At 37.2% G+C, this 14,841-nt stretch overlaps 1 protein-coding gene across 2 annotated transcripts in view; it reads right to left on the bottom strand.

Annotated features, from left to right (window-relative positions):
- Positions 1-405: 405 nt before the first annotated feature.
- Positions 406-14,841, bottom strand: part of rngtt (RNA guanylyltransferase and 5'-phosphatase) — an 89,291-nt gene continuing 74,855 nt past the window's right edge. For both annotated transcript variants that reach the window (XM_017411731.3, XM_037981625.1), the window contains 3 exons: positions 12,824-12,890; positions 4,889-5,012; positions 406-1,344 (listed from right to left, as the gene is read on the bottom strand). In XM_017411731.3, coding sequence (XP_017267220.1) covers positions 1,178-1,344; positions 4,889-5,012; positions 12,824-12,890 — 358 coding nt within the window. In that variant the 3' untranslated portion in view covers positions 406-1,177. The remainder of the gene's footprint in view (positions 1,345-4,888; positions 5,013-12,823; positions 12,891-14,841) is intronic.

Genomic DNA, 14,841 nt, shown 5'->3' on the forward strand with positions numbered 1-14,841 from the left:
AGCGATGCAGGAGATGTGCCTGGTCTGCAAAAAGGTTTATGTAGGTATAAAAAAATTATCTTTGTGTATGCAGGGATTCAGGTTTTCAATGTGCAGTAACCAGACAAGCAGAGCTACAGACTTTAAGGGATTTTCTCACGGAGCTGCAACTGTTGGTGATTAGGAAGCAAATCGAAAACGGAAAAAAATAGGGAACGTTTTAGTTGCAGTCTCACTGAAATCTGAGTGACCGGTGAGCCATGTGGCTTGGAGTGAAGCAGACAATGTTTGAAATTCAGTTTCATGCCGGAACAGCAACTTTCAAAACTGTGTTCAAGGCCGTGCACATTATTTTGTTGCCCACACACCTGTTAGTCATCATAAACTTATGGAAAATAGAGTCCAAATTTCACCTAAAATGGCAAATTCAAGTGCAGTTTCCAGTTATTTATCTTAAATATTATTCTGCTGGTCAAAGTTGATGAATGTGTTTTTTTTTTTAAGCAGTTTCCCATTTGGAGCTTGGGCTCATTGTTTTCACTTCTCTGTAAAAACTGTGTAATTATACCCGCCTTTTCCAACTATGTGGCCTCTAAAAACAAGAAGTCATCACAGCGCCGTGATATAATCCCAATGTGTTTTATGACAATAAATTTAAAACAACTTAAAAACTCCCCACTGAGCATTAAAGGTTGAGCACAACCGGCGACATTTTTCCTTGAACTGAATCTAAACCTCAAGCCCACGCAGAAACTAAATTCATGAAGACAGCAGATTGAGCTTTGATTATGTTTACTCCTGATTCAAATAAACTAAAGTACTAGTTGACAAAATGCAAACAAACAAAGTCTACCGGGTGTTACTTGTAGCCAGAACAAAGTCCTTCGTTATGAATATCAATTAGCTCAGATTTAAAAAAAACTAAAACAATAAATAGGAAAACAATAAAAAAATTTTTTACCTAAGCATCCAGTTCAGCATTTTAATAAGAATACAAACATTTAAAGCTACAAAGAAGTCTACAAATGAGTCACATTGAGTCACTTCTCTGAAGTCTTTACATGTACAGGCTGAAAAAAGCAGATGTGGTGTAGTAAGAAAGGCCTGAAATGTTTGTTTTCTGCAGAGCGTTTGGAGCTGGTGATGCGGATGTACAGAGGGGGCTGTGGGGGCAGTCACATAGTCACGTAGCTGTGGGCTATGGGGTAGCCAGGTTGGGTCTTTTGGGAGGGGGAGGGGGCATCAACTGAGAATCTGGATCAGATGGGCGTTTCCGGTTCGGTACGTTGACTCCCTGAGCACATCGGTCCAAAAACTCCAAGAGGATTTCCTTCGTGACGGGCTCCTGGATGCTTTTACACACAGCTGGGGAGAAGAAAAAAAAAAACACAAACACAGACGAAAGGAAGGAAGTCAAAACAGACATGGCTACAGGTTTTTCCAGCCACACCAAATTATTGTTTCTTTTAGACAAAAACACCTAAATGACCCACTGACATGAATGAACCTAACAGTCTAACACTGAAGAGCTAATCAGAAAACAGGTTTTCTTCTACAAATATCAAGAATACAGAATCAAATCTAAAGACAATAATTAGAGGTGTTCCACAAGGTTCGATATTAAGACCAAGGTTATTTATCCTTTCTTTAAAAATGTTTGTAATGAAGTTAAAACCTGTATTGTTTTTTTTTTCTTTATAAGAGGAAAAGTATCAAATTTCAGATTCTTTTTGCATTTGAAATGTAGATGGTCAAATTATAGAATGGTCTTATTAATGAGTTATAGCTGATCAGAAATAATGGTCAAAATGTAAATTGGACAATATGTGTGGATTGTGATGATTTTAAAATAAGGAAAAATATATTATTTCTGGTCTTTTCTGTCCTGTGGGTTTTCTGAGACTTGTTGGTTGGTGTGAGAAGGGTTCGGACTTCAGAAGATCAGCTTTTTTTTTCTTCACAGAACTGAAACAAAATCGGTCAACGCTCAACCGTGTCTCTCAAGCTACATCTCCCGTCAGAGCTGCTCAAACCTTTGATCACTTCCTTCTCAGTTTCGAAAAATGACTTGAGTTTTAATTCCAGGAACCAAAGGGTGCTGAAAATAGCTCATCCTACTTCACAGCTCCCTTGGCACATTTATGACCGTGCCACGGTACCAACAACACATTAATGATTATTTGCAGTTGCTAAATGTAACAACGTGTTATCCGTTTGACGAGAAATGCTAAGCTTTCTGTCAAGATTTTAGATTAAAGATACATTTGCCATCTGGGTTCCAAGGCTGCATCACAGCCTGCTGAAGCTGAATAACTCAGAACGATCTTTTCCATCATCTTCAATCAATTCAGCTCAGACTTTAAATGCACGTTTTCCTCACATGTCCTTGTTTTTGTTTCTTCATTGGTGCAGCCCTCTGATGCAAACAATTAGATGATAATAAGGTTTATCAGAGAGCTAGACAGCGCTCTCCATCATCTGCTGTCTGTTTTCGTACTTCTACTTCCTCTAAACTCTAATATCGCAGGGTTTTATAATATAGGACCGTATATGAAGATATTTCTTTAAAGTAAACAGAGTTAATCACTTATTACTTCTTGAAATGAAGCGTGAAATTAGGCCCTATTTGACTCTTTTAAGACAAAACAGCAGCACAGCTTCTAATTTTAAAACAATCAACTAAAAAAAATTCCAATTATAAGTAATGTGTTATTATTATAACACAACTTATGAGTTCTAGTCATTTAGAAAGTTTAATAAACGTCCAGAAATGCAAGTGCACAACAACCCAAGGCAAGCTAATGGGGTGCAGTTTCATCCTCGTGTTGTCTCTTTATTGTAGCTGACAAATGGCCCATAATGTAAAATATAAACACCACTTTTTCAGCTTTAGAGCTAGAGGGGGAAAAATGATGAGAGTGGGAAGACTAACAATCAGAAGAGGGAAGCTACAGATCATAAAATCAAAGCAATGAAGAGAAAAGCTTCATAAAACTTCGGAGTTTGTTATGACCTCATTTTCAAAGACCCATTCATTTGATCCATCCGAATATAATACTGGTAATAATTATCATACAAATACAAAGATGTGGTAATGTTCAGCCCTACAACTATAACTAGAACAATATAGTGTACTGTAGTTTGCAATAGGAGTCTTTGTTTTTTTTGTGTTTTAAGAAAACAAAAAAACAAGTTCAGAAGCTGTAAAATGCATCAAGGTTTTAGGAATCAGGAGAAGGTCTTAACCAGATTCTGAAATTATTCAAATCTAGTCTCAAGTATAAAAAACAGGCAAAAGATTCCATCGTGTCATTATCTATTAAACGAAAACAAAGCCAAACTGGAAAAGCTGTGTGTGAAAAATGAAGTACTCTCCATGAGTCAACAGCTTGGAGAAGCACTGTTAGCAGCAATAAGTTGAAGCTGCTGTTGTCTGTTTGACTTTATCAGTCTTTTGATTGCTTGTCTAAGAAATCTGGCCCACTCCTCTTTACAACAATTCTTCAGCTCATTGAGGTTTGCAGACAGATCATTTTTATTATCTCCTGATGCATAAAAAACCTTAAAATCAAAAAACGATGAACTTTCTTTCTCCCGTGCCTGTAAGAGTTGTATAATTTAATGGATGTGCAGAAAATTACCATGTAGCTTAAATCAATCCTTTTTGTGTTACTTCAGATTTAAAACCCCATAATAGCAGCTGAATTTGTAACTTTAGGCTTTTAAATTCAAAGACAATGATAGATTTATGATGACAGGTGGCTCTTTACTCCACCTTCCAGAGTGAAAGTTTGATTTTTGATCAATTCAGGCACCATGTCTGAAGAAATACATCTGACAGACAACAGCCTGAATTAATGATTATCTAAAGCTCTTGACTTAATAAACTGGCTGACAAGTGTGTGTCATCACTCATCTTCTTTGTGTCTTCATCTTTCTGTCACTGCTGTCATGAAGAGACTCATTGTTCAGCAGGAGATCAGGAAGATGGGCTCACCAGTCTCCACATCACAGATGGCAAAGTTCTAACTATGTTTAAGTTTACAGCATTTGTACAGGCCTAATATGTCTTCATAATACATAATTATATGCATTAATAATCATTCATTTGCAGGATAATTTGAATAAAAAAGTCTTTGCAAACCTGTTTATAGACAAAGAGTGAGCAAGAAGGAAGAACGTTTCATAGCTCGAAACCTTTAAATGAAATTTTGAACCTTTCGCCTAATTGTGGAGTTTATTGCACTGAAAATAAAGTGATCTTGTCTACGGTTCTAGAAAAACAGATGCTGAAGTTCCCTTCCTGAACTCTGTTTGAAGAGTTCAGCCCCACCTTTGCGCAGTGAGCATCAAACAGTGCAGAAAACAAAAAACAAAGGAAAAAACTATAAATAACTAAGTGTTAAGTGACATCCGTTCTCTGCGGCGGCATCACGTTATCAGATGAAACTAAGTTATTAGAACAGTAATAGTGATTTAATTTTTGAGTCAAGAATGCATCCTGGATGCCTGTTCACAACAGTGGTACTTAAAAAAATAAAAAAATAAAAGAAAAAAGAAAAGCAAATAATTTTTTTTGTTTGTTTTTTTTCAGCAACATGTCAGTTTCTTTACTCAAACACACGATGCGTTGAAAACAATTTGTCCTGGGCACCGAGTATGAGACCAGACTGTTTGAGTGCATTCTTACACAACAGAACATGTGCCCCTACACACACACACACACACACACACACACACAGTCTCATGAAGCACAAGTCTAAGCGAGACAAGGCTGATTTAAAACACAGATAAAATAAGCTATTAATCGCAGGCTGACTGCTCATTTTTCACTTCGATACAGACGCAGATAGCTGAGACGGTGAAATATTAATACATAACTGCCTGAGAGGGAAGAACAAAGTCTCACCCATTGCTGTGGTGTAGGAGTTGGGGAAGCTTTTGTCCACTCTTTGCCTCATGAACACCCAGCTGTTGTTGGCAAATGTGCACTCGATGATCTTGTTGTCATATTGTTTCAGCTCTTTGGTCGCCTGTGCAGACAGAAAAATGAAAAATGGATCTATGCTTTGAGTGAATGAAGGAATCGGTTTGGTTTTATTGCCATTACTGCACATAAAGATAAATGAAAAAAATATTTGAATTCAACTTATTTTCAATGTAAAGTGCATTCATAGTATTTAAAGTAAAACATCAAAACAAACACTGCCTGAATCACTTTGTTGCATCTCTGAACAAAGCAGTCCAACAGTTCCTGGTCCACCTACAGAGCTACACAGGATCACTGACTTATTACATCACTTTGCTTTGAAAACAAAAAAAAATCAGTGCTGCACACTGTAACACTGCTGAAGTGTATGAAAAAGACACACGATACTGAAGATCAAGCATGAGTCAAAGAAGACATTTGAGCATCTGTTGTTTATTTGTCGAGGGACTGTATCTCACTGAGAGGATTCTTCAGTTTTGGAAAATGCAAATCCCTGAGCTGCTGGGAACAAGAAAGGCAAAAGTGCTACAGAAATGGGCTTTTAAAATTATAAAATTAAAGGCCTGGCATTTGTAGAAGGAATGAGAATCGCCACCAAATTTAGCTTAATATCTCTAAAACAGCAATTGTTATTTTTGCCTTGGCCAAGGTCACTTAGATGTAACGGACATCTTGAATTGGGAATATGTACTGCTCTGAGTATATGTTAGGGATTATGCTCTGCTACTACCTCACCAAATTTGATCTTATTATCTGTCGAATTGGCTGAGTTACAGCCATTTATATGATGATTAAGGTGGATTAGCTGTAGTGGCCATTTTGAATCGGGCTCATCTAAAGATTACTTTTTGAGGGCTTCATTAAAATCCATTCAATGGTTCAACAGATACTTTGCTGACCAGGCAGAATTGACTGTAACAGCTAATGGCAATAATTTAAAAACACATCCTGTGAGGTCAGTTAGCAGAGGGTTAAAAAAAAGAAAGAAGAAAAAACGAGAAATGACAAAAATGTTAACCTTCAGGGTACAAAATGAAACTGTGACCTCCTGCAACTGTCCAAGAGCAATTGATGCCAGGAAAGCCCCAACATTTGGCAAGACACTACAAAGTAAGAGCTTATGTGATCCTGGAGTGTCGGGCATCTGGGCTCACAGTAGGTGTTAAAATCACACAGGAAGCTCGAAAGTGTGAGAGGAAGGAAGGCAGAAACAGAGAGCAAGAATACAGATCGAGGAGAGAGTGCTCGTAAAAGTAAAAATTCCAGAATCTCCAGAAATCACGATAGCAGTGTGCGACTACTGTTAAATTTTCAAATATTTTATCTCGCTTTGAAGACGCAGACTGTCGAGCCAAAACTTTTCATGTGGAGAAGGACGGCAGATGATCTAAAGCGGCGACAGAATCTGTAAGCTCTCCTAAAGCTTGACGCAGCAAAGTGCCAGAAAGTTGTGAAGGGCAGCACAGGCAGGCGGGCCGTGAAGCTACAGGCTGGATCTCTCCCTGCTGCTGAGGGCTGACATGTTGGCTGCCATTTTTCATCACCACTTGGTGCCTAATCCATCCAAATCTGTCTCATTATGGCAGCACATGTGTGCCACTAGTTATCAAGGACACCTAAACTCCTTACCGGCCTGTACTACAACTACTGCAGATAATTCAGAGGCATGCCTTAAAATAAAATTACGAAGCAACAAGAAATGCAAAAGCCATTTTTTAAGAAACAATGTAGATTTTTAAGTAATAACACACTGTGTCATCTTGAAGCTTTTGTTTGGATTTGATTGGTTTGTTCAAACAAATGCAGCACACAAGGACACACACAAAAAGACTTCCCAAGCTAAACTAAAAATATATATATGTTTGAGAGTCAGAGATTTTATATTCCAGCTCTGCGCCATTAAATTTAGTATTCCTGTCATGAACATGTCATAGTAGGCCCAGTTACATCACATTAGTGGTGCCAGAGTGCCAATGTGTCATCAGTTACTGTAAATGAGGATTTCCTTTCACTGTAAGATGTTAAATTCCCAGAAACATTTCACTCTTAGTAAGGGACTCGGAAAATTTCATCATTAATTCCAAATGACACGATTCTATTAAGATGTTACAATATAATGTTACATGTTCTATCTTTGCAGATAGCTGTACTCCAGATTTGCAGCTAAGAGCTCTATGTATGGTGTCGTTTTGCCTGAGCATTAATGCTGACTTTAGGTTAAGCTCGGAGTGGAAGTAAGAAAATGTTTACTGCACTTATCTGAACTGTCAAAACATCGTCAAGAGACTTACAATTGTTGCAGTATTACTGCAACTCTGAATTGCAACTGTATTGTGGCTGAGTAGCTGACAAGAAAACTCTACAACAAAGCGTTAAGTCAGTATCTTATTGGGATGTGACTAGTTGGCAAACAGCATTTGTGACAGAACCTCCAAAAAGTCTCAAATTGTTCGCAGGGGTTCTGAATTTCCTTGCATGAGTCGCAGGAAATCGCAGGGGACCTCTCTCTATGACAAAGACATATGAGGCTACAGCTCCAAATATTCAGCTCTAAAAACCAGGCAGATGATAAATAATAATCATTATAAAAACTGATTCAATTCTGTCTTGAACTGAACCAGTTTTTTTTTTTCTTCTCATTTCTGGCAATTCTTCATTTCAAAAGCGGAGATTAGATCATAAACGTGGGAGTGGCTGTCAAGGTCGTAACAATGTGGAGCGAAATGTGCAACAAAACAATGTGCACAGCTCAGAATACAGTTATGCAAGTTATGCATACAGAAATAGTATCACATATTGCACTAAAGAAATAGAGGCCCAGCTGAATATATATTCAGACTTCCTTGAATAGGTGTTTTTTTTAATTGACCCCGTCTTTGTTACATTCTGAACTTAATCAGAACAGACACACAGGTCTGCAGTGCTGCTGCACTCGGGTCCACTTTAATAACAGAAGACTGGAGGAGACGAAACAGAAGTGGGAAAAGGATATGAGATGCAAAAGAATGAATATGAACACCCTTGGAGGGGAAAAATATCAGACAGCATCCAAACTGATGTACACTTTAATATATGTTGTCAGACAGCCTATAACAGATGTCCTCTGATCATTCCCGTCACCTTCAGCTAAAAGATTGAATCATGGAGCGTTTTCCTCAGATCAGTTGTTGTATCCCCAACATATTTACCTGGACCCAAGTACACTTAGATGTGGCCTTGATCATAGAAATGTGTCAGAAAACACATTGAATTCCTCATTAACCATTTATATAATGTCAGAGTCATGTCTCTGGTGAATATGTATAATGCCGATCATTATCCCATTCATTCAGTTCAACCCTCACATCAGAAACAAAGAGAAGAAAAAAACAAGGTAATGATGTGTAAGAGAGGGAAATGAGGTGAGGATAGGTGTGCAGCACTTTGTCAAGTCTTTCTTGTAAACAAGAAACACAACCACTACACAACCCTCAGCATGTGAATTATACTTTACAAACTCCTAAATGGCCAGGTTGTTTCAAACTGCAGCAAGTGTGTTTTTTTTTTTATATAGAAAACCCTTTAAAATATTCTGACACTGTTCATGGTTTTTAATCCCACATCTCACTCATTAGACAAAACCTGTGGGCAACACAAATCTCTTCAAAACACTTTAATGATCCTCGGATGATAGCGATGCCTTGGGGTGTCACATAAATTGGGAAGTTTGGTGATGGAAACAATAGTCAAAAACATCTCAGCACCCTGCAGTTAAAGTGCACGCTGCTAAGGCTTCGCAGCTTCAACGCAGCTCACAAGGTATTTTTCAGAGAAATGCTCTTATCCCTGTCGCTGGTGACTACACCTGCCAGGCACCATTCAGATATTTTATGATTAACAATCTGCATGCACGAGCCACATATCGCTCCATGCAGAGAGCCGACCTAAATAAGGATTTGAAAGCCAATACTTTAATAAACCTAACATACTCTACATTTTCTATGATTTCTAATCCAAAGAGGGTTCATAAACACCTTTTAAATTCTTACACAGTATATATACATTTTTAAACTGAAGTCAAAATTAGCATCAAATTCAAACTCAGTCATGTGTAATATTATTTAAAAATATTGCATTTTTAAATTCTCATTTTGTTTAAACCTCTGGTGACGACGGGTTGGATTACATCAACAAAAGAGCAACGAAAGAAGCCAAAGACATTGGAGTTTTTTGTGACAAAGTTATGGCCTCAGGAAAAGTCATGTAATACTATAATAGATGTGAGTAAGATGAGACCTAAAGCAAATCTTCTCAACAGCCAGGTAAACAAAGCAGGTTAATTCACCAGAGGCTACTAGTATTGGACCACAACATCTATGACAAAAAAAACAACAAAACTTCAAAATGCTTACGTGATGGGCATAACTGTTTGACCAAGATAAGCTAGACAAGTTGTGAGTTAAGTCAGGTCCAAAACTTTTGAGTATGTGACTCAGCTAGACAGCCGGAGGGATCGGGCCCTCGTCCACAATAATTAGGAGTCCAGTCTGTTGTTGTGAAGAATGAACTGAGCTGAAAGGCAAAGCTTTTGATTTACTGGTTAGTCAATGTTCCAACCCTCAACTATGGTCATGAGGTGTGGATCATGACCCAAAGAACAAAATCCCCGATACAAGCAGCTGAAATGTAGCTTCCTCTTTACGGTGGCGGGGCTCAGGCTTAGACACAAGGTGAGGAGCTAAGAGTAGAGCTGCTCCTTTACACTGAAAGGTGTCAGCTGAGGTGGTTTGGGTTTCTGATTAGGATGCTTCTTTGGGTACTTCCTCTGAAGGATTTCCTAGCACATCTCACTTTGAGGAGACCTCTAGGAATAACCTAAACTTGCTGGATGGATTATGTATCACATCTTGACTAGGAACGACTTGGAATCTCCCAGGAGGGGCTGGGGAGAATTGCTGAAAGGAGGGATGTCTGTGTTTTCCTCCTGGACTTGTTGTCTCCACGACCAGACTACAAATAAGTGGCAGGAAACGGATACATTGATGGACGGACCCGTTATTGATCACTCTTGCAGTGTAAAGTGACCTGGACTTCAAAACTTCTAATCATGATAAAAACATTCATCTGCAGAGACGACATTAAAACAAACGTGTGTTTGAGGACCTGAAGTAAAAATATGGTATGATCTGGCTGATGACTTGAAAATTATTATTTTTTTAATTCAAATAAACGTATAAGAGAAATGATTGAGATTTTATGAACTCATTGAATAATAGTATTTAATTATTGAAGAAATTGTTTGCAACCAATTTAGTATTTCGAGTTTGGTTTGTGAAATGTTCAAATAGAGAAAATAAAGGAAGCTTGTAAATGATTGTTTTCTTCTTTATTATTTTGTTTAAGTCTTTGTGTATAATTTTGTTTTACATTTGTAGATTGACTGTTGATATTTTTACATTAGAATGAGTAAAATCAATAAATGAATGGACTTTTAATGAAAAACAAAACATGCTGTGTACTGTTAACTACACAGTCAATCAGCAAAAAACCTGCTGTCAGAACTTTTGTGCCTACAAAATCCCCCCAAATTTGATACTTCACAAACTAATAAATTAGGTCATAGTGTATATAACTACATATTTGTGTTTAGTTTCTAGGTGGAACCAAATTTGACAGCACTTTAATCCTTTAAATTGAGGATTACATTTATCTTTAACACAGTTTAAAGTAAGGAAGAAAAAAATAATCTTAAACATACAATTAAGAAAAGCTACATCGTATATCTCACTATTGTTGCAGCTAATTTAGTCTAAAACCCAAAGAATTAAATCATAAACTTGCTTATCGTATTTACATATTTTCCATGTAATGTTCATTCAGTCTATTAAGATTTTAAAGGAGTGCAATGAAGCAAAAGGGTTTCAGCTCTGTGTGCGTTTTTAAAGGCTGAGCTGATAAATCATCATAAAAGCTCCCTTCCAAAATTCATTTCCTGAAGGAACCAACAGAAATTACAACATTAAGGAGCAGAATTTGAAGAATCAACCCAATAAAACTGGTGTTCATGACGATTACCACATTTTTTCAAATTACAGAAAAAGCCGGTTTGATAAGCTCCAACAAGCCAAATGCTGTTACGATAAGCTGTCGACTAAATGTGCCTCAAATTGCATCTAATCAAGGCATCGAAATTACAACCATGCCCATGAGCAAGGCAATCAATGTCAGAGCAACTGTGTGGTGGTTCACAGCAGACAACAAGCTCACACATTTACTCTGCGGAGGTGTCAGATTTATCGGGAACAGTGTTTTGGCCAAAACCACAAGCCATCATGTCCTCTGCTGACATATAATTATTACTACTAATATTAATTTTAGCAAATTTGCACTTGGATCAACTGTACAGCACATTTTAGACAATAATATTATCATAAAAACTGAAAGAGAATGACCTAAGCAGCTTTTCCTCTGCTCCAGTTTAAAGACAAAAGCAGCAAACGGAAAACCCTGCATGTTCAGTCACAGAGTTCAGGGTTGATATTTGGCAAAAACACAAAACACTCATTTATCCAGTTTTCTAACCGTGGCTGTTGAAAAAGCCTACGCATATCACAAGCCATTTAGCTAAATGGTAAATGCCTATGTAACACAAGGGCATGATTAAAAAAAGAACAGAAGTGAAATAATGTTGCTCTTGAGCTGGTTTTCCGCCTCAGAGCAGTGGGTTCCTGTTATGCTGTAATACAGATGAGACGCTGTTACTGTGGAGAACTCTTCACTGAGTCTGTGTAGCTGTAGGTCAAAAAGGATGGAAAAATCTGCATTCACATAATCTATACATAACGAGAAAATACTAAACTGAGGCGACTGTTACGCTGTACTTTGATGATCTCTTTACATGAATGAAAATGTGAAGAAATGAAGCATATTTGGTAAAGTCAAGTCTTGGGATGTATATAACATATGGTGTAGTGAATGTACTCTTTATGCATTGGGCTAAAGATGGGAAGGTTGCAGCATACTGCAGCATAAACATGATTTATGTAGCTGCCTTGTTTTTGTTGCCGTTGGTGTTTACCAGCCTCTTCTTGTTCTTCTATGAGTAGGTGGTAACTTAAACACCAATTTTTTCCAAGATGAAGTATAAAAGTTGCGTATATTTTGCAACGTACAACTGTATCAAAGATTTCATGTAACGGATTAAGAAAACATTTATGCACAATGGATTTTTTTTTTTTACAATAACACCAATTCTTACTGAAAAAGAAAATAAAATGAAAAAGAAAGAAAGAAATGGGTGCTAAAATCCAAATACAAAATACTAGAAAGGTGGAAAAAGATACTTCCACTTAAGAAAACAAGCTGATTGAATTTAAAAGGACTGTTTCTGTAGAAATAAAACAAAAAGCAGTAAGATTATCAGTATGATATAAAAACTATTTAGCCAATTTGAATGCATTAAGATTTCAGGCAAAGTTGTAGCAAATGGAAATAGGAGTAAGATAACACAGGCAGTCTCACACTGATATATATTCAAATGTGATGATGAAAATCCACCAGGCATAAAAAGCTGACATGTTTCTGGCCCTGAATAAATTAGTGAAAGTAGTCAACCTTGTCTTGAAGCTTTATTTTTGCACAACCATTCAGTCTTTCTTTGTTGGCAGAATTTGCTGGTGGTTTAGCACTGCAAATTGTTTTGGTGGGAAAATTGTGAGAGTCTTAAAAAAATATATTTAATTTAGCAAATGATTAAGTACTGTTCACCTTTGATTTTTGGCACCGTTAACTTTGTAACAGAAAGGAAGCTGGAGGAGCACAGGGGTGGGTTTGCACATGGGTGGATCCAACAAAACAACACTTTTATTTTCTCACCCTCATCGTTGCAAAGGGCCTGTCATAGTTGCCAACGTAGAGCAAGCCGACAATCTGCGGTATCAGCCTGCAAAGACAAAAAGATCACGGTTAACACCACCCAACACCCTCAGAACAGGATTTCAACATGAGAGTATGTGAGTGTTAACGATGGTGAAAAGAAATCACTACTCTGCTTCCATTTACCAGCTAGTAACAGAACGACAAAAATGTGAGATTACACCTCTCTGAGCCCTTCTGTGTCTCTGCACAGCTTGATGTTCCTCAACCTACAGAGCGAGCTGCATTATGGCATGTTTAAAGACCAACACTGTAATAATGCAGCGAACAGGGAGACTACACGGGGTCCTGAATATTACACCAGACTTTCTCTGCGTGAGAGCTCACTATTCTCAACATTTTAAAAGGCTAAAAACATTTTGGATGAGAAACGTTCAGGCGCCGATCCAACTGCTGCACCAGCTGTTTTAACAAAACATATTCAATATAAAAACTCAAATAACAAAACATGAAAAAAGCCTGCATTTCATGAAAAAAGTCTAAATTTCATTATTTAAGACAACTAATAAGAAAGGTGGACTAAGACGGAATATTCAAAAAGGAACCTACCAAAAAACCCTAAAAATGGAAGGGCAGAATTACAGAACAATAAACAATTATATAACAAAACGGTATTTTTCTTGTTGACAGCCTTAATGCTGCAACAGCACACTTTAGACAAACAATACATAAGCTTCTGTTAGAACAACAGAGGCACTTTCTTTTAACCCTTTAAAGTAGTATTAATCAATAGTTTTCAGGCTTTTTCAAAGTCTTTTTTGTAATATTGGCTGCTTTTTCACTCATTTTCAGTCAAGTCATATACTTGACTATTGTTAGATGAATGTTTCTTTCTTTTTTTTTGTTAAATTTCGTAACACTAAAGTTTTAAATATTTCCCTGCACAGTGAACATTCTTACTTTGTATTTTAGGACACTTTGTTCACAAGCAGCCTGCTGCAAACAACCATAACACATTTTCATTTCTTTAGTTGCATCAATAAAAAGGTGGACCACAATTTGACAAGCATTAAATATTATTTTTGCACCAACAAAGATATTTGTTTTCTGCTGAAAGCTCACAAACTGCTCCATTAAAACTTTTACTTCTATTCATATCCCACAAAAAATATCAGTCAGCTACTTGAGATATCTCAGCTTGATATGCGGTGTGATCTTCAAAATTTAAATGGGGAAACTGGACACAGGTGTGTCAGGTCTAAAATAATTAAAATAAATAAATAAATAAACTATCTAGAGCAGATGAACAGTGTCTGAAAGTTTTGTCTTTAAGAAATAGAAATCCAGCAAAGATCTGACACAGGACCTGAGAAATGAATCATCCTTCATTTGATCGTGTATGAAAGGTTTCCCGCTAACATCTCTTATTTCAGGAGGGAATCTGTGAGTTCTGTGATCTGCCTGGCATGTTTTTAAATGCAGCTACAGTATAGGTGATGCTTTAATAATGGAATGATACGGTATATTGGTTAGTGTTAGGTGCATTGGCAGAAGCAACACAAATTCCTTTTAGAAATGGTCTAAAAAAACCCAGCTCTGCTCTGAATTGACAATTGATTTTGAATTAAATCCTAAATTTGATTTAGAATCAAATTGAATTCTGTGACTCTTTCAGATTTGCAAACCAAGATAAAATAAAGGTAAAATAACAAATAGAAACATAAGTTATTTTCCTAATATTTCTAGAACAACGAGTTCTGTGCCTCCCAAATTACCAACAGATGTCTTAATCACGTAATGTTCTCTTCCCCCCTCCAGCTAAAGACACCACATGTGGCTGTTATTTATTTCGGGCACTCTGTCTGCTGCTATATGTGCAAATGACTAAGTATACAATTGGTGGCACCGGTTTTGTATTAGTTAACCATTTTTAGCACAGAAATAGAGGGGGGTACGGAGCTAAATTGACAGATAAACAACAGTGCAGATACGCAGTCTGGTGCAGCTCTCAAATCTCA

This window comes from Kryptolebias marmoratus, linkage group LG19, assembly GCF_001649575.2.
Source record: "Kryptolebias marmoratus isolate JLee-2015 linkage group LG19, ASM164957v2, whole genome shotgun sequence".
Lineage (NCBI taxonomy): Eukaryota > Metazoa > Chordata > Actinopteri > Cyprinodontiformes > Rivulidae > Kryptolebias > Kryptolebias marmoratus.